Source organism: Bombus affinis, chromosome 8 (assembly GCF_024516045.1).
Source record: "Bombus affinis isolate iyBomAffi1 chromosome 8, iyBomAffi1.2, whole genome shotgun sequence".
NCBI lineage: Eukaryota > Metazoa > Arthropoda > Insecta > Hymenoptera > Apidae > Bombus > Bombus affinis.
The window spans coordinates 14664159-14685027 of NC_066351.1; the positions used below are offsets into that span (position 1 = coordinate 14664159).

Below are 20869 nucleotides of genomic sequence, written 5' to 3' on the forward strand. Positions count from 1 at the left end.
TAAGACACCTCGCTGTGGAAACATATGCGAACTGCTGGTCAAGTTTCCAAGCGGTAGTTCTCCTGTACCGACCTCGTATAAATGATAAATATGTAAAACTGAACAGGAAGTCGTTTCGAAGGAGCTCACGTTAAACACAGGTTCGTACGGGCAAGTATGTATCTACTATCCGAAGGAACGGATACGCCCGCGTAAAAAGACCAGCAAGAGTGAAATGTGACACTGAGAAGGCTCGTCCGCGTCCCGCAAGGGTTTAAGGGTCAATTTCGAGCGCGCGTGTAGATACAGTATCACGGATACTGTAAAACGCAAACGGGAGAGACTTCGTCCCTTACCTGGGACTATATACTCCGGTTATGACACTCGTCCGAGGTAGTTTCCCATCGATTGATTAAAAATACAAATTCTGTGAAAATTTTAATGCTCCGCCTGCATCTATGAACCACGTACATATACTGAAACTTTAATACCACTATACTGCACACAAATATGCATATGTGAACATTTTATAAATCGATAAAGAAATACAAAATTTCGTATTTATTTATCAATACTTCAGGATGAAAATTGACTTTTACTTTTCGCCAATTTAATCGCAAAGTTTACTATTATTGTCATCGGATACACTGACTGGGATTAATCGACAGAAAGCAAAGAATTTCTTATTGAATTTCCATGCTTCTGAAACAATTAAACAGCTCTACCTTTATGCAAAAATCAATTTCTTCGAATCGAATCCTACTGATTCCGATAGAGTCTTGCGGTCAATGACGCTGGAAAAAATCAGTTCTATCCCCAGCGGCCGGTTAATCGCATTAAAATTTCGATCAGAGAATCGCCGCGAGTTTCGTGGACAAACATCGACATGAATCGTGCGTTTGTCATGCGATGTTCTTTCTTTCATTCGTCTGCAGTTAAGGTTTCTACCCGTGAAACGCGTTCTTCTCGTTCGTGTGTTGCACGGTTTCCAGTCAGATCAGGTAAACACGTGTCTTGCCAGGGAAACTAAGCGGGAACGCGGCTTGTTGCCTGTGCATCGGTCCCCTAGGTCGTTCCACGCTCGCGTTCTTCATCAGATATACAACGATGACAACGGCGCATGCCATGAATGGACTGTAACGTAATTAAGATTCCAGCGGTCGCTGGGCGCGTGCGTCTTCGTCGATCCGCCGAGGAGAAAACGACGATAAACAGACGCGAAAGAGAAGGGAAGAGAGGCCTTTAGCACCGTGTACAGCCGTGTCCTTTGTCTCACGAACGATGCACGCAAGAACCGCTACCGGAACATTACGCAGCCTCCGATTAAACCGCGAGAATTGGGCCGCGTTTAATGTACTCATTGTGCTGGATTCCGCGTCGATCATCGTGCAACAAAGGAATGATTGAAAAGTTGAAGTGTCTGGCATATTCTTCGTTTTTTAAATTTTGTTTTGCATATTGAGTCGTGAATGGGTGATTGCTCTCTTAATGGCTATCGTTATTACCACTCGTCGTTTATGGGTGTTCAATAAAGAATATTTGGTAGAGTCTCGTTGAAGAATTTCGAACAACTTGCGATTGAGTTCTGATATTCGAATTAGAGTAGAATTATGTATTGCGTATGGAGAAATGATTTCTAAGTACTCGGAGAATATGACAGTTTTAAGATTCGTCTTAATGGATCTTTGATATGCTATGGCTTTTTAACAAAGCAGAACGAACGTTCGTTATGAATTATTCTCAGTACGAGATACGTAAAATGTTACGACACTGTGAGAGTACCAGACCTATGAAAATAAGAAGCTTCGTATTTTTTACTTTTACAATCATTAAAAATGTGCGAGTGCTTCTCACGAAATTAATCTTCGTGCATCAAACGCAATTACACGTACGTGTAACGAAGTTTTTATTTTAGCCAAAGTCCTGAACGATTTTCGTAAAAATTATTTGATACCTTCTTCAATGATATTTACGTTAATAGGTTGATCTAAAAAAGAAAATCCATATTTAAAAATCAAGGCAATCCTTCCATGCGCGATTAAAACAGCTTCGAAAGGGAATTTTCGCGTTCGCTTTACGAGGATCATTCGGCGAGCATAGACGCGAGTATGGAGCAATAGGAGCGAGAGAGAGGAGAACCAGAAATAACCCAGGTTTACGACGTTAAAACAAAATTAAAAAGAGAAGGAAAAGGAGGAAGAAGGGAGAAGGAAAGAGACGAAATCTCTCTCGTCGACGCCTTCTTCGGCGACCGCTTCCTTCGTGCTCTCCTCTTTTCTCTTCTTTTCTCGCTGACGAGTTTCTCGTCTGGGCATGCGGCGCGCAATCCTCTCCTCTCCCCTGTCGAGCTCTTGCTCTTCCAACACACGGCCAGAATGATGGCGAAGCGCCGGCAGAAGTGTTTGCGAAGATGTATTCATAATGGCACGGGTCAAAACAATTCGACTGACGTGTTTCGACGGTGGAGCGAAGCTCCCGGGCTTTTTTCGACATCAAAACGGATCATTTCGACGATCAAAGACCAACTTCACGACGTACTATAGGAATCTTCGACGAGAAAGGTATTCGAAGAGTGGCGGAGAGGTTCGAACGTCTTGAGGACACGTTCGGTATAAAAACATCTGAAAGAGCCTTTCGAAAGGTTTTGGATTAAGACGACGTTCAAATTTCAGAGAGAACATACCGATTGTGTTACCGATCGATGTAATTTCATATATTTCAGGATGGTACGTTTCTTAGACCTCCAATGGACAACAAAGGGTCATGATGGAAGGCTTAGAAAAGTTCCAAGAATATTTCGTAAAGTGGGCTCATGGAATTCTCGTGTATCTTAGGTATATCTTAGGTATAATTGCAACAACTATTACTTATTAACCCAGCGAATTTCGAAAATTTTTCATCATATAAGGGGTACACGATTTACCGATGTTTCGATAAATCACCATATCCAACTGTTATTTATTATTCTGCGTTCTCGACATATCTGGATGATAAACCTGCGCCATTCCGTGTCCACGTTAATATGTATTGTTAAATTATTCAACAAACTAGTTTATTATCCTATTTTACCAACGTGATATCGAACAACTTGTCGAAACGTTTCATTCATGGATATTACTAAATGCAACTAGGTTAACTTCCAGCAAGTAAAAACTATGTATAAATGATTCCGATGACTGAAAGAATAGCTATACAGCTCGATCCTTGAAGACTTTCATTCTACCCCGAAGAATCAACAAAAGTGAAATTCCTTTGCTTACCAGAAGAATTGATTCTTTCGGTAAGTACAAACGAGTATGAAAAGTGTGGAAGTCATTGGTGGAAGGAATTGCGAGCGTGTGCAGGCGATTTCAGCTTCACGGCAAGTGGAACAGCCGTAATACGAGGTACAAAAGACCGTTATGCTGGCGGAGCATTGCGAAACGATGCAACGAAGAAATGGGTCAAACGATTCAACTGTCAGTCTGCTGACTACGACACGAGGACGAAAGGACGATGCAATGGCATTCAATGCGTCAACCGCGCCGTTTTTAAGTATATAAGAAGCTAGACATGGAGCCTGGTATGAAGGGAGAACGTGGCTAACGATGCGTTCGCTTTCGAACGAGCCGAAGAACGCCTTCTTCTTCGAGGGAAGGTCGCGTCCAAGGACCTTTCGGCGCTTTTAACCTTATTCGCTTTGAACGCCACGGAGATTTAAAAAAATCTTCTAAAAAAAAACGATGGATTAATACCATCCCTTATGATATATTTTGATATATTTTCGAGTAATTTCGAATTTTCCTTCGCCCACGATTGATATATTTATTATTTAAGAACCAGTTTAATATTTTATATTTTCAAATATGTAGGTCTATTAATTAAATCTTTGGTATATTGCATCGCTTGTATTAGAAGCGACGAGCGAAAGAAAGAATGGAATGTCTTCTAAAGAAACTTTATAATCTTTCTTTGAATTAGGAAATGTGTAATTTTAAACATAAGATCGACGCAAAGTAGGCAGGGTACGAGGATGCAAATTGGATCGTACGCCGCTAACGAGGTTCTAACGACGAATAATACGTTTCGACAGCTTTTTCTTGATGTTCGTAAAACGACACCACCGTCCCAGTAGGCCCATTTCATCGCAAACTGATAGCTTCTATTGGCCATTCGGAGCAACTTCTGCTTCCATTTTACTCCAAACGTTTTAATGGAAACGAACGCACGAAGATGTCGCGGTATTGGATTACGCGTTAAAGTATAATAAAATACGAGTAAAGTTAACATCTTTCCATATCAGGTGCAGTTTCTTCTTCGACCTTTTGCCTATTTTTCATAACAGACATTTCTGTCCATTTTAAAGGTATCGATATAAATTAAATAGTTGGATCCATGGAAAAGCAAGCAGGTGAAAGATAATAAATCGGAGCGCTCATAATCACGAGTCACATTTTACGTCGCAACATAATTAGGTAATTACTGTCCAACGGCCGAGCTTCCAATAATCTGGTCTCGTCATTGTTTCCCTAAATAAATTCCACGGAAATACCAGGCTGGATATTTACTTTCTAACAAGAGGCTTCGTTACCTTAGACGGCACAGAACTTCGTTAATCCGGACTAATTGGATGCAAGAGATCGTCAGAACTATAAACAAGTTAGGATCAACGTAGTCCAGCTTTAATAAATGCCATCTCTGACAATTATGTTTAAATCATTTTTATGGCCGTCAGTCTATCTACATTATCAAAGAAGAAACAAACGAGAGCAAAAAATTATTTCTAGACTCTGTGGAGAAATTCGTTTGGAAATGTGTATTTTTATTTCTACCAAGAATGATGAGAGGGAAAAAGGAGCCAAATGAACAGACGGAAAAACAGAAACGTGCAAGAGGGAAACCGTTGCCTGAAATGTAAGAAGACAACGGGTTCAAAGATGCGCTCGGACGCAAGTTTATTGTGAAAACTAGATTTTACCGGTGCGCGGTGTGCCGTGCCGGAGAAATAAGGTAGAAAAAAGTTGGTTCATCAAGCCGGCAGCAGAGTTACCGAGTTACAAATGTACGGTTACATGGTTTACTGTGCTCAGATATTTGTGTCGTAAAATGCAATTAAAATTCAGACTGTTAATCCTTAAATTAAATAGACTTTTTTGTAATTATTTACTTATCAAAAGTAAAAGGTAAATGTAAATAGAAAATAATAAATAGCGAACACTTTGTAGCAAAGATTTTCATTTACTTTAATAGTAGTGTAACGTCCTTGCGGGAACATCTTCCAACTTTTAAGTATTAAAATTACTTTACAAAATTTTCCATCATTTGCTTAATATCCGATCGAATATTCAAAGAACTAATAGGAATTAAAGCCTTCACTTTCAAGTTGTTGGATCATCGTGACTCGTATCGTCTACAACTCGTCGATCGGTAAACGAAAACAAACGGAATTTCGTGCTTTTGTTCCCAGCCATTCCGCATTGATCCGCGACGATATCAGCACTTCCGAAGTGTCGGCCATTAAAGAGGAATTCAAGTACTACGGGTAAACTTGAGGGAAAAACGGCGATCGCACGGACGTTTACGACCTGTAAAGAGATCCATTTCGTCGAGTGCATTTGAACGTCGACAAATACACCTTGAAGCGGCAGAAGGAACTTGAAGGAGGAGTAGACTCTTAACGCGGCATGGAAGCCTTGAAACTTCCCTTTCTCTCTTTTCCTATCCCGTCATGCACGAGGACCTGACTTTGACTAGGTAATATGTCTAGCTAAATTACTGTCATCCTTAGGTAACCTTGTATCGTGAACAACTTTGGTAAATAACCGGCCGGTATATACATAGTTACTCGACGAGAAAAACCTTCTTTCGCGCTGATCAAATTTTAGACAACTATCGATCAGATTGCGTAATCGTAATTTTCACAGTGCGAATAAACCAATAAAGTGCATCGAATTTTAACTTGAAGCGTGGAACGCGGAAACGTTTATACATGGATCGTAATATAAATTCATCCTGTTTTGTACAAATCTGCTATATAAATGGCGAAAATGGGACGAATGTGTTACAACGAATACATGTCACGCGAACCGTATAGGAAACGATGCAAATCGCGTTTCAGCTAGAAATTTGTAAAAGATAAAATATACATATGTCAAGACGAATTCAATGGTCAATATTATCTAAAATGCCTCTCTTCTTTGTCATGATAAATAAATGTTATTATAATGGTTATCCATTTAATCCTTAAGCAGATGTTTTACCTACCATTATTCTGCCACAGCGTGTTTTGTCAAAGCCAGAGATTTAACAAATATTGATATAATTTAAATATTATTTGAACCGATCGAATTTTGGCTGATGAAAACGCGATGCTTAAATTTCGTCCACGTCCATAACACGTTAGACGTATACGAATTAACCATCCAGGAAAAACGGGACTACACTGTTCATCGTCGAATTATCGTCTCTGGTCTTACTAATAAAAACTAATGAAGCACAAACAGAGCGGCTTTTGATCGGCCGTATAGCGTACAGGTCGTGCCGAGAGGGAAGAGAAAGGGTTAGAGCGGAAAGGAGAGAGAAAGAGGGACGAGGACGAGGCCCAGTAACCGAGGGAAGTTAGTTTCGTATCGAAACCGGTCGTTTTCGCAGGTTAATTTCATCCGTGTATATGTGTACTTAATATTATACCTTTTTTCTGTGTCTACGTGCTACCGTACCGTATATTCTTTCATCGTAGTTTCTAATAAGCAACTATACGATGTATCGAACGTGATATTACATTCCCTGCGATTTCGAGCTTATTTAATTCATTGTTTGAGGAACCCGCATTATCTTCCCTTGCTTCTACCACTCTAGAAATTCTCTCGAATCGAAAAACAATATTGGAGTAATTTTATCTTGCCGCTTAGAGTGCTGCCATGTACGACAATGACGCTATTTTTTAATGGTTCCGCAGAATATAGTTGATAATTGTAGAGTTCAAGGATTTTCATGAAAATATTTTGTGCTTTTATAGAACATTGTCCTTTCCCTTTTGGATGTATATATTCTATTTTATTATGTTTTATATTCTAATGATATTTTGGTATATTTTATCCTAGTGTATTTTTTATGTTTAACGTAAATATTTCCATCTTACCAAGGAATGCGACGAGTGTAGCTGAGTATCACTCAATATAAATTTTACATTCTACGGGCATCTTGCAACATTGAATCAACCTATTTACCGAGAGAAAAATTACCCTATTAAACTAATACAGTGTAGCGACAAAGATAATTTTTAATGGTATGTAGTATCGTCGGGGACAAACTCGACACCCTGTAGCTCGAAACGTCTGTCACTGCAATTAACATGAAATCCATGCTGCGGCACACGCATTTTATTCGCTCGTATGTTTGATTTGTGGATTTACGACGAGGTCTGTTTAACGCGAATCTGCATCTGCGTCTCGTTTTAATGATGCATTCATCGTGCTATAAAATCATCGATTTATGCATCGCGTCACTGTTAAGTCCTATCTCCCACGTTGAGAACGAACTACGGGTTAAGCGACGAGAAATATGAAGAAATATGAATTCCTTAGCGAATATTAATCGCGCTACGTGCTTTCAGTTACTTTCATAACGTAATCGTGCTTTTCTATCGCTAACAAATTTCTGTTTATTGGAACGAAGAGTAGCTACAAAAGTTGGAAAACCATTTCATAGATATTCATAGAATTCTACGTTATATCGTGCTCGTTTATAGCGTTCCTTCGGCTCAATTTTAGAAGCGATTATCGTTCGCTCTAAATCGACTCGCAGCAACACCACTGCCGATAGGCTAAGTGTAGCAAACGGACAACTGATACAATAAATAGGTAGAGCAAGTGATTATCGTTACAGCGTTTAGAATAGAATAGGAACAGCTGTTTACATGATTCACCGTCCAGTCTTTTCGGCGCTGTTCTCCGTATCCTTCGCAGATCCCGGTCAGAATCCCGGCACTCAATTAGTAAAAGAACACTCACCGTATCGCGAGATACTAATCCCACACTTCTATGGGAACTTTTTTTACGCGTGACCTCCCACCCACACACACATATACATACACACGCACGGTGCTACGGAGGGAAAGAAAAAGGAAACGCGCAGGCGCGATCGCTTGCGACTAAAATCGCGGCGTTTCTCCCCCTCCGGCCGTCGGAGAGCCGTGTTGCTGTCACATTTTTCGATTCCAACACACTCTCTCACGTGTGCACCTCTCACCCACTGTTTCCACTTTTGCCACTGAATTCAAGGCGAGACGACGAACTCGACGATCGAGTCCGCCGGTAGCCGACAACTTTTTCAGAGAACAAAAAGACCGAGGATGACCGTCGAAGACGAGAAGGATAGGAAAGCAACACACGAACAAGCTCCGACGTTCGCGCCGGACGAAGCGGAAGCCGGCTTGTGGAGTTCGCTAGAGTCCCCTCGTGTGGAGTTGCCGGCCGTTCGGCCGATCTCGGATACTTTCGGATTCGTTCGGTTCGCAGTGCTTCCGTCATTCGTGTATCGTCGGTAACGTGAGTATCGTTTTTACCTTTAGTAGGTTTCGTTGGATGGATCAAAAATGAAATAGGAAGTTTGTATGAAATTTTCTTTATAAAAGAATTAACTTGCAACTAGAATAAACAAACGTTTTGTTACATTCAAATTTCTCTTTGAGGCGATTATTGTGGTATATATGTATTACAGTAAAGAGAAAGCGTACGAACGTGTATGTTCCTAGACTGTCCGATAATTAATTAAAGCTCGATCGAACCTAAACTAGTTGCTAAAGTAATAAAGATTTAATTATCTACTAATTGGTCAGTTATCGGCGAAGGAAATAGCGGTATTTTATCGCGAGATAGGTTGCCAGAGCAGTGTCCAGTTCGAGCATAAACTTCCTTGTCGTGTTTCGAGATATCGAACCGGCAACGATTCTTTTTCAAGTTTCTCCCGCCTTTTCCTTCGTAACGCGAATGTCATTATTAATCTACAGCCTGTAGCGAGCAATCGGTGGACGCGGATGTGTACGCGCAAGCTAGACAGGAACGACCGATGAGTAATGGTTCGTCCGTCAATTATAAATACGATTTCAGTTCGTTGCGCAACAAAGTTTAGTATTAACCTGACTGTCCATTTATCTTTGCCGGTTTATTTTATATTTACATCGGCGTGATGCATCGACCAGTTTATCTATTGTTGAATTAATCCCTCGTTTATTATTACAGCTGCTTATCGTCGCTCGCGTTCGATCCTACGTGACTATCAACCTGGCCAATTTTATCTCGCACAGGGATGCGAGTGCCTTTCACCGTTTCCTGTTGTTTATCGTCGCTGTTATTATCTACATTTTATAGTCCTGCTTGTTTTTCCTGTTGCATGTCGCAAAATTTGAATAAATTAGGGGAACGATTGTTCGCGTCGGATGCACGCGCGAAGGCGACGCGTGAATGGAGACTCGCCATATTGATTTCAACGATCAAGCAAACCTTGTTCAGGATGGTTGAACCTGGCTGAATCTCTTTTTTTTGTGTCTTGAAGTCATCGACCTTTTTGTACACGAATATAGTACACATTCAGTAGAATATTTCATAAAAGTGAGATTTAATAATGTTACACTTTCTCATTTCTTTTTATATATATATTCTCCACATTTTGAGTATGATTCGTGTCTTATAAATTCAAATTTAATAAACAAATTTCTCCGCAATTTTTCATCGATCTATGTTAAGTTAGAATACTTCACGGAATACGCGAGACCAGAGCAAATCGTATTCAGCGTTTCCGCGATCCATCCGGTGTCAGTTCTACGCGTGGAACAGTTACGTCTACATTTTCTAACGCGTCAGAGAAATCGAAACGTGAGATGGATCCAGTTCGCGGAATTATGGAGCATGCATCGTGACATTGTCCAGAGTTATTGCGATCTACACGTTGGAAGCTGTATCCAGCGACCGGATACAAGTATTCAGTCCATTCGCACGAACCAGGAGCATTCGCTGATCTATTTATTCAGCCAGGCTGAAGGTAATCGCGATACGAGATAAGCGAACGATGTTGTCCTCGATAAAAGAAGACTCCGTCGTGTACTCCGTTTCACCATCTTTTTCGCTCGATCTCGAATATCGAGAAACGTTTGAATGCTTTTTTCAGAATTTTTTCCAGTAAATTCAACCAGTTAAACGAACGAGTTAAACCTTTTAAATTCGCATACAGTTCAACAATTTTTATCTAGTTGCTATACGAGTGATAAGTTTCCCTGGAATTAGTTGGCATTAATAATCCGTTATCGCACGGTCACGAGGAAAAAATAACTTTTTCCAAGGCTCCGATGTTTCAACTCCGACCGCTCAATAATTGGTCACATGAACATAATGTAAATTTAACAGCGGCACGGTTCTGTATAGAGCACAATGCCCATGTATAACTCATGTTTAATGCAAGAGTCAGAGGCGTCAGCGTGCGATATTACAATACCGGTCGAGGCCGATTTCCTGATTTTCGATGGTGTTTTGGAGCGATCGTTCAATGCCATCATATCCTGCCACTAAATCGAATCTCGAGTGCCGAAACATTGTCCTATAACCCTCGACAGTTTGCAGTAATTTCATCAGTTTCGAGCGATATCAACAAACATGCTTTCCGATTCCATTATACATCCAATATCACGAATACTAACAAAAATTAATCCTCTGTTAATTAATGAATCTATTCGATCCATCTATTCTTTTCAATTAATACAATTGCAATTACGTACGATTGCGTTTAACCCCATCAAGAGACTCTGCAATCACTTATACTCTCCTAGTCGACGACAGACCCAATGAAATATAGTTCCCACGACAGAGATAAGCTTCCTGGCCGATAATCGAGCCGCAATTGCACCGATTAAAGTCCGTGCCTTAGCGCCTTTCGCTTATTCAAATTGTTGTCTAGAAGCTACTCCATCGGACTCTGATGGTCGCGTTGGAATGCGTCTTATCTGGTTATCAGACCGAGCTACTAAACCCTGTCGAGCTTTACTCCATCGTAAAAATATTTGCAAACGAACGTGGAGAGGCGTCGACGTCGCGACGCGAAGGTGCATTGAACTCAAAAGACGCGGCAATCGGCTAAGTATATTTGGACGCCGGGTACGAGGAGAATTTAACGCGTGACTGAACTTGCGGCACGGATAATAGGATGTAAGTGTTTGCTTCCGGTCGTAGTTTTAATTCACCTCCATGGGATGGTGGTCTTTTCCGCCGCGAAATCGTCGATTACTCTTGAATGCCTGCTGCGTCATCCATTCGGAACGGAAATTCTGATGGCCGAGGTGTTTGAACAATGAACACGTGGGAGAATTTTGTGGCGAGCGTAATGAAAATCGAAGATAATGTTCGTGCCAACGTAATCTTGTTCTATGGCAGCGTTTGAAAGTATTTTATATCGTGGAAATAAAAATAATAAAGAGGAAGCATTAAGTTGACTTTACTCGAGAATAAGGAGGTTTAAAATCATGGTTATACAAAGGCATTACTTTGTCCCATTTTCAAAGCTTCGTTATGATACGACTCGGGATGACTCGAATCACTCAAGCATATTCTTGTATACATTATTCATACGAATATATCATATTTTGCATACTTCTTTATACACCACGGATGCAGTCTCTACAAAGAAATTCACAATTTTATTTTCAACGTTTACATCAGTCTCTTACCTATCTTTTTAAAATTCAATGTTTAACATTTTGAGAAAGTCCCTCCAAGCAGAAAATTAAATACCGATCAGTCTCAGTCTTACTTATCTTACGTACATCTTTGGATATTGATATAATATAGAACTTGATATAATATACGTTGAATCTAACGTCGTCAGATCACTTTGGTATTCTTGATTTCGCACAAAACGACCCGTGAACGAAGAATGGCATCTGGTAACACGTCTTTCCTTCGATCAGAGAGTCCAATCAGCTACGGTGATTGCACGAACTGTTGGCACGCGTATCTAGCTAAACGCGAACTGGTTCATTATGCCACAGTAGCCATAGATCACACAGATAAATACATTTGTGTCTTAATGCTTGGACAAGCGAGGTCGTCGCGTACCTTTCACCTCCCTGTGTTCATGATATACACACATAACCATGCGTGTCCCCAATGCCGCAATACTATGCTGGCTACAAATTTGCTTGGTAATTAACCAATTAGTGGAACATTGCTAATTGACTGATTAAGTACCCACTCGTCGGGAACTAGATTGATACTGATGCGGTCGGTGCCCGCGTGCATTAACGTCGCCAGGAACGTGGCTGGTTGCCGTTCATGCCGAAAATGTACATCAAACGCATGAAAAATTCCACCTCATTTATAAACAAAGCAGAAAAGAATAAAAAGGAAGAAACAACAAAAAAAAAAAAAAAACAGCAAACAGATTTTTATCATTTTGAGAAAACTTTTATACGAAGTAATTCAACGCTATATTTTATCCGGCGAATCAGCCGAATAAAATTTTCCCAGTGCGCGCTACGTTTACTTTATATATTCAAAAATCACATTCCACCGGCCGATTCGACAGTTCCCTTTCCATTTCCCTGTTTTCTAATCTCGATTACCATCGTGGCGATAACAGAACGCTATCACGAGCGAAAGAGACTCGAAATAAAAACGATCCAGTGTCCACCTGTTTTTCTATCATTTTCCACTCCTCTCTGTTATGTTTCGTCCTGTTCGAAAGAAGATGAGATCCACGAGCACGCAAAAATCGATTACCTGTCCATTTCACGTCCGTTCACGACGTGCACACGTATATATAAATTCAAGTACACGAAGCACCTCCGAGCTGAACCATGCGATTTTGGATCGGTAGAACCAAGAGGAATCCGGAATAATTCAAAAGATAATCCGATAGTGCGGTTATAATTTGAAAGATGGTGTTTGAGTTTCCCGGGCTGGCCCTGAGTACGCGTATGCATTCATTCATTCGCCCTAACTACGAATAGCCCTGCACCACCTAGTAGCTTCCGGTCGAGCACGTGCGCGTGTTCAACTCGCTCGCTCGCTTGGATCGCGCGATCGTGCACTCGCCGACGTATGCTGCCATGTATTTGGATAGAACTGCTGCCGGCTATATTCCCTGATTGGGGCCGGCCAAGCTTCCTGCTGCCTTGCCTCCTGCTTTGCATACCTAACTACGGAGGCGAATTCCTCGCCCGAGACAACCGGGATCGCTCGGTTCAGCTTAATTTCTAGCTTAAACCGAGTTATCTCATAACTATAGCCGGCGTGCACTTTTCAACAGTTTCCTCGTGCTCGGGAAAACCTACATTCACTCAGCGTTAATCCTTATCGTTCGACCGTTGAACGAGAATCGTTGCTTTGTCGGCGACGCGCGGAATTTTCGTTATACTGCTCTCTTTAACCTTTGTTTGCGTTTCGATGCTTCGAAATGGGAGAAGTATTTGTGCGTCTTTTTCATTGTTAGTATTGTTGTATCGTCGTTGAAAGGTTTATCACGATGCTTCTGTCATTCGTACGTATCGGCGGTGAAGAGAGTTTTCGATGATATTTTAGTGGGCAGCGCCGGAAGCGCAGTCACTGATCTCGTCATGCCAAAGAGAATCCGCGAGCTTGTTTCCACGAGAAAAAAATACGATCATGCTTTTAGAGGAAATACTATACGTTCGAGCATGCGGCAAACGGTAATAGCGTTAGATGCATCTTCGATTTCGTGTTTCTCAAAGAATCGTTTCTGGTGGTGGCTGTCAGCGGCGCGACAGTCATTGCCGTGTAAACAATCTTTGATATACACTGAAGTTTTCATCTAGGTCAAGTACCATTTCTGCTATTAATAGACAAAGTGTAGTATAAGGATATGTCGAAAGTCCACTTTAGTAAGAAAAAATAAAATTCTACGTCGTGAGACGCTGCAAAATAGATCAATTTGACGGCTCTATCAAATACTGTGACGTGTATAACGGTGTATGTAGCTTATACATGACAGTCGGTCAAAACTTACTTGACAGAGAACACGTTGATTTACGAGAAAGATGTACTTAGCAACGGTACAAGCAAAGATAGATTGAAACTTTGTACGCTAGCGTGGATTTCTAGCTCCTTGTCATCCTAGCCTTTCAAACCTGAAAAACCTGATCACTGATAGACGAAGCATTCAGGTTTTAGTTTTCAGTCGATATCTTGCAACCCGTATTGCAAGATTCTATTTCCGAGCCGTAGATGAAAGTTGGTTCTTTTACGACTATCCATTCACTGTTAATTCACTTACGAAACACTCGCACTGTACATATATTTAATCATCTCGATACTTGTTACGGATAAGCTACGCGATTACATCGCGAGTCACCTGATTATATATTCTTCAGGAAATGACACGCGTGACACATTCCAAATATCCATATCCCTTTGCTCGATCTTAAACACGCATTCACGCGTGCTCGAGAAGCCTGTCGGACTTGTCCCGAGCTGTGTCAACGTCTGTTAACTTCCGTGTACTTTTATCAGATTAAATTTAAGCCCATAGCGTGACCGTGCACTCGAACGAAGGATAAAATCGCCACGTAGAAATTTCGCGATTCCCTTCCGAGCGGCTGAAAATCACGGGATGGCAATAAATCGAATTAATATAACGCTATCTGGCCGAAGGAAAAAGCGAAGGTGTCGCGCGTAATTACCGGATTGCCGATAATTAAGGCACGCCAGCAGAGCACCTGCGATTTAAAAGTTAAATTGTGTTTCGCTCATGAATTATGCATTCGCGGCCGAAGCTTGCTGATTGCACGGGAACTTTGATCTTCCTGTTATATCGTATCGGAGAAACGATCGTAAGAAGATCGCTGATTCGATGCACCTTTAATTGCTCGTCCGTGTAACCGTCCATGAGATTTCTCGCTTCGTTCGTCTTTCACTCACGAGCTTCGGCGTTTTCGTCTGCTCGAGTGTCATTTTCCTTTCGAATATTAATCGTAAGAATCGTTCGACGGTGATTAAATACCATGGAAATAATATTTCGGCGAACGTGCGTTAATTTCGTTGTTGACTTTCCGCGCGAGTTTTCACTTCTGTCATTTTGGTTCCTTGTGTTTCGATTCGAACGAAGGGACAAAGTTACGAATTCGACAATACACCGGTTCGTTTAGACGCTATTGTGGATTGAAGCGAACAAATTACTGTATTGGAATGCGGCGCACGGCAGGTATTGACAAATTTAAAAAAATAAATTGAAAACCGATGGTGTACGTAATAGTAATACACGTGATGCATTTCAGTTTTCCCTATTTTTTTCGTTTGTACGCAAAGTTTGTTTCAATTTGTATTGCTTAACAACTCCTATATATTATATTACATATTTTATTTCGCTTAAATTGTATTTTCTGTAAATTTAATTAAATCGAATGTTCCATGCAATCGAGTCACCTGATTTTTAATATATAGCATGTATAATCATCCTATTTTACGTATAGTGTTTTATACAGACAAGATTTTATTTAAAACGAGGCACAAATAATTCCCGCGACCTATAAATCACACATCCTACAGGAACGTTCTCTAATAGTTTCGAACAATCCTCTTTTAACCCCCTGGCGCGAGCAGATCTCGTTCATTTAATCACGCTCACAGTCATTTAATTAAATATCCTCGAAGCTGGCCTTTATCGTCGAATATCCGTATCGCGAACGATGGGAAACGTTTTCCATTTTAATTATAGAACCTTTGACTCAGTTGGCGCGTAAGTGCATGGCGAGCCAACAGACGCGAAAGAACGTTTTAAATTGTGAAAACCATTATTTTCGTTTCAATTAGGAGAAAAACGTCCGGATACTATTCCTGGACTCTGTGTGTGCATGTCAATCGACCGAGATTCGCATTTAACTTTCGCGAACAAAGTGGTCCAGCGTAGAGCCGAGTTTAAGGAAGGAAGGACGTGATCTTCGAGTGACACTTCGTTTCGACGTGAAATCGTAGTCGACAAGGGATCAACTATACGCTCACAGATTTCGAGGGAAAAGACGGGCCAAGCTTTGCGAAAACTTGGCCCACTCGAATTACATTAAGATGAATTCTACCGCCGGTTCAGCTCCATGTTATTTTAAGCATCGTTGAAAAGAAGTTATTACCATCTTCGTCGAACTCGTTAAATTCCGGGTTAAGCAACCGCCCGACCTTTCGACGCGACTTTGTTCCCTTTGACGGTCTACTATGCCCGGAATAACGCGTTTCGATCTTCTTACTGTCACTGGCTCTCGAGAACGCTAATTTCACCACAAGATCTCGTTCAGCGCTATTAAGGAAGAATTTGCCGATGATTTATCGGATACTGTTTGGCTTTAAATCAAAATATCCTGCAGAATCCTTTTTTTGAAACGAACTGTTCGTATCTTTGTTTCTTGGCGAGCCAATTTTTCCGCTACACCAAGCTACACTCTGTACAACGATAACCTTGTTTTTACGATATATAGGAGGAAATATTTTGCATAAAGCTTTTATCCTTTTTATGAAAATTTAACGTTCAGAGTGGACATACTCTATAGGAATATTCGTTTGACTGGTGCAACAAAGAGGAAGCAACGATTACAGTATGCGTCAGGAAGGCTACGAGGCACGTTGGTATCGATATTATCGAACGGCGCGTAACGTTGCTGCGTATAAAGCAGACGATATTGCGTACACGCATCACGAATCCCATTGTACCAGGAACGATGTCGCGAAATTGGCGACATCCTATCGACGAAGGTACTCTGTCAGTAGCGGGATGTAAATCACGAAGCCGCTTATGAAATCAGAATTCAACGCGGTGAAGAACTGAAAGAAGAGGAGAAAGAGGAAGGAGAAGAACGAAGGGGAGAGAAAAATGCATTCCACCCACGACGTTAAACCTTGACGACCGTGCAGGCGCCATTTACACTTGCAGTTTCGCTGTGGCAGATGAATCGAACGCGATTATCGATGCATCGCGGATGTAGCCTTCGCTTCGTTATAAACCTTACGATTTCGAAGCGAGATTTACAAAGCCTTGCATATCTTCTTTGCAATCTGTTCTTTGATATCTTGCACAATGATTTACGATATATTCAAAAGTCTTTGCAATCATAGTGAATATAAAATTATACGAACAAACGTAACAAATTTGAAGCCTTTACAAGCGTATTGACATTTGATGCAACATCGTATCAATATTACTAAAATCGTGGCAAACAGGTGGACAGCAATACTCGCTATCTTTTCGTTAAGTCAACAGATACGCAATATTACGTGAAATTTGAATTATTTGTTTGAAATTTTATGGATAGAGCGTTTAAATCGGATATTATCGATTTGTTAACCGTTTTTAAATGTCATTGCTAATATCGATAACGATGGTCTCTCCGTCAATTTGGAAAAATCTCTTTCTATTTTATCTATAGCATTGAAACCGAATACGCGTGCCTAGATTCTCTATTTTTATACAATAAATAGTATAAATTAATGGAAGCACGCGTTCTCGAAATAATCTCAAAGGCTAGAAGACAAATACATATTCCAGTTTCTGTAAAATCCCAAGACCACCAAAATGACGGCGTAGAAATGGTCGATAATCACTCGACTTGTCGCGCTGACGAAGGTAATAACGTGTTTTCCCGAGCCCTATTAAAAGGTGGATCGCGAAGAACGAAGGTAATTCGGTGTATCACGAAAGGAGAAAAACGGAAGCCGGTTCCACAGGAATTTCGACGTCGTTAGGTGTAGAAGGTGGATTCTTCCGGTGGAACGCAAGCAACGAAAAATCGCCTTTACCGTGCGGTACAGACTTTTTCGACGGCGTCTTTTACCCGGCATACCCGACCCCCTGATATACCAAGTACTGTGGCTAGTTCTCCCCCGCCCCCTCGCCCAAGGCACAAAGTCGTTTCGACAAATGGAACGTCCGCGCGATAGAGAAAATTGTACCGGCAATAATAAAGCGATACGACAAACGAAGGGGTCGAGGGGGATGAATAGAACCGTACAGAACCACCCCCTCTTTTGTCTGTAGCTCTATGTTTCCTACTGATACCACCGATAAGTCCAAATATTACATCCGCTTGTTTATCCTTCGAGATGTACCGTTTAATCTGATTGTATTTTTACCAGCGGGGGTTAGAACAGTCCTCGAGAATTATCTTCGGCCATTGCTTTTGCCCCGATCGGTGCCACAGCCTCGAAAAATATTTTTCTTTCTCCTTTGGCTTCGCGGTATGACTATCGCGTACGATCCGCGAGTTTAAACCGACAGTAAAGAGCTTTTCGATGTTTTATTCATACATTTCGCACAGTTCGTTATGGACTGTTAGGGAAATATTTTAAATTGCCAACAAACGTGTTTATGAGGTTTTAAATATGTTGGCGATGGGAAGCTATTTAAATAATAACCCAGGCTAATGTATCGTAACAGTATCCCACAGTTCATGCGGATTTCGAACTGTAACGTTCCTGTACTACACAATACGTTCCACGATGTTGATAAATTTGCGACCGGTAAGTGCGCAATTCAAACTTCCCACTTCTGAATACTATTAAACGAAAATTCGCGTTATGGCAGCGATTCAACTTCGCCGCGAGTTAAGCGAAACGACAAAACCTTGAATAATTCCTAGGGAAGTTCTCTGAAGAAGCGATTCGACTTCTCTACAAGGTACGACACGCTGATTTGTTAAATAGCGTAATTGCAAACGAAACGATTCAGAATCTATTTTCGAATTCGCTTCTTTCGTTCTTATCCTTATAAACAAGAAGAGAGACGATAATATTTAATAACAATAATAATGATAATAAAGATATATTATTACACGAACTTAATATTTCGAAAATCCACGCATTATCCATTCTACAGGGATACGAAATTTTGATGGTTTTCGCGAGAAGAATACTCGCCGTGGAAGAAGGCTGATCGCGAAATTGTGGAATAATTTTATCGAAACAAGGGCACACCGTCATCGATGGTTAGAATCTAGCTGTTCTTCGATGGTTGTGGCCGCCAACGGCTTTTGACGGAATCAAAATATTTGTATTCATATCGGGTAGTGCGGTTCGAGGGTAAGTGGCTTTCTATGTAGGTAAAAGGAGGGTAAAGTACTCACGTTAGCGGTGTCGTCGAGTTTCCGCTTCCACGCATCGCTACGTTCGATTAGGGCGTTCCACTGCTCTGAAAGTTTGTTCACTTCCCGGCGAATACTGCGCGTCAATTCGCGTGCCTGTTCCTCTGCGCTTCTGTAGCCCCTCGAATCACCATCCAATTCTCTTCCGGCTGAAATAGAACGTCAAACGTGAGCTTGATACCGGAACAACCTTCGAATCGACGCTAAATACGTCAGATCTTTCGCGATAGATAGCTTCGCTTTTATTAGTACGACACTGACGACAACGTGTATCGTAAAATTTCATTAATAATGCTGGTTGAATTGTGCGACAGTTTCACTGATATGTCCCTGCCATGAATTTGATATCGATTGCAATGTTACGAGAACATCGCCAGGATTTTATACAAACAAACTAGATATAAATAAACAAGACAACAAATGTGCGAATAAACAGACCGAAAATGTAAATATGCAGACCGCAATGTCATTGGATGTAAAGCACAGTGTTTCAATAATTTTCATATAGTAAACTTCGACGCCATTACCCTATATATATATTTCTGACGGAATCGAGCTAAAGTTATCGAAACGCGCTATTAATAATTCTTCGGAGCGATAACAATTTCACATAATTCCGGAGTTTGTGCAGGTTCTCGGCAAATTGAGAGCGCACGAATGAAAGAATCGATAACTCTTGATCTTGTTTCAATTTTCGTTTTCCAAAACGAAATTCGATGTTTATCACAGTTCGAAAAGTCCGTGTTTTTTTCCATTTCAGATGGTAACAGCGGACGTAACGAAACGTAGAAATGACATTACCGCGTTTGTATCGCATGTATGACGTCGCGATGCCTAGGCTGTTCTATCGCCGGGAATTAATTGTCCTATGAATCACGCATCGTATCATGCGGGACAGTTTTTATGTGCATGTTTAGCATTGATAACGCCTACCAACCGTACCTGTTCGTTGCGTCCCTATCTGCCGCGTGTTATGATGATTTATGTTTATGGTGCCAGTTGCCCTTTGCCCCGTCACTCGGTTCCGTAGTTACTCGTTCGATTCCCGATTCATCGATCGATATATGTGCCACACCGAGAAAAAGGTAAACCTTCGTGCTTTTCACGAGCTCGTTTTTCGTTCTCTTTTCATACTTGTTCCCATTTCGTGATGAACGACGGGCGAAAATTACGCTGTGATGCCGCGATGAAAATTATTACGTCGGGTAATAAATATGGTTTCTGTGTTTAATTTCTTGAACATGGAATTTGTGCACTCGTTGTTTCATACTGGATCCAAGTCTATTTAATGTAAATATCTTACGGCAGAATTTCCACAATAATTTCGTATTAATTGTAAATCGTATAATCGCGAACTGCATAGTATTTATTCCTAATTTTTAACTCTTAATGGCTATTATAGATGAAGCTTCTCATCCTGTGAATTTTCCTTTAACGTTCTTTACTACAATTCTTTCTTCAATCTTTACTACAATTAGTTTATTTACAATAAATGGATCAAACAGGTGTTGGTTAAACAGCAAACGATGGTTATTTAACATGAACTAATCACAAAAGCGTATTATAATTAAGACAACTAGATAGTTAATTTGCAACTTTCGTCACCACGGATTCACCGCGGACCACATTCTCTCCACAACGCAATTCGCACTCTCTGACTCTTCGATTCACAATCTCTGGCCTCTCAACTCACTCCCCAACTTCTCAACTAACACTGACTGTTAATTCGTCTCTCGCTTAGCATCCCTTTGTCTTTTGTTTTAGCCCCACCACGCACGTGTTCCG

At 40.9% G+C, this 20869-nt stretch overlaps 1 protein-coding gene across 10 annotated transcripts in view; it reads right to left on the reverse strand.

Annotated features, from left to right (window-relative positions):
* The window catches only part of LOC126919089 (dystrophin, isoforms A/C/F/G/H), a 434304-nt gene that overhangs the window by 40543 nt on the left and 372892 nt on the right, over positions 1 to 20869 (reverse strand). For all 10 annotated transcript variants that reach the window (XM_050727761.1, XM_050727759.1, XM_050727760.1 and 7 more), the window contains one exon: positions 19067 to 19233. In XM_050727761.1, the coding sequence (XP_050583718.1) occupies positions 19067 to 19233 (167 nt within the window). The remainder of the gene's footprint in view (positions 1 to 19066; positions 19234 to 20869) is intronic.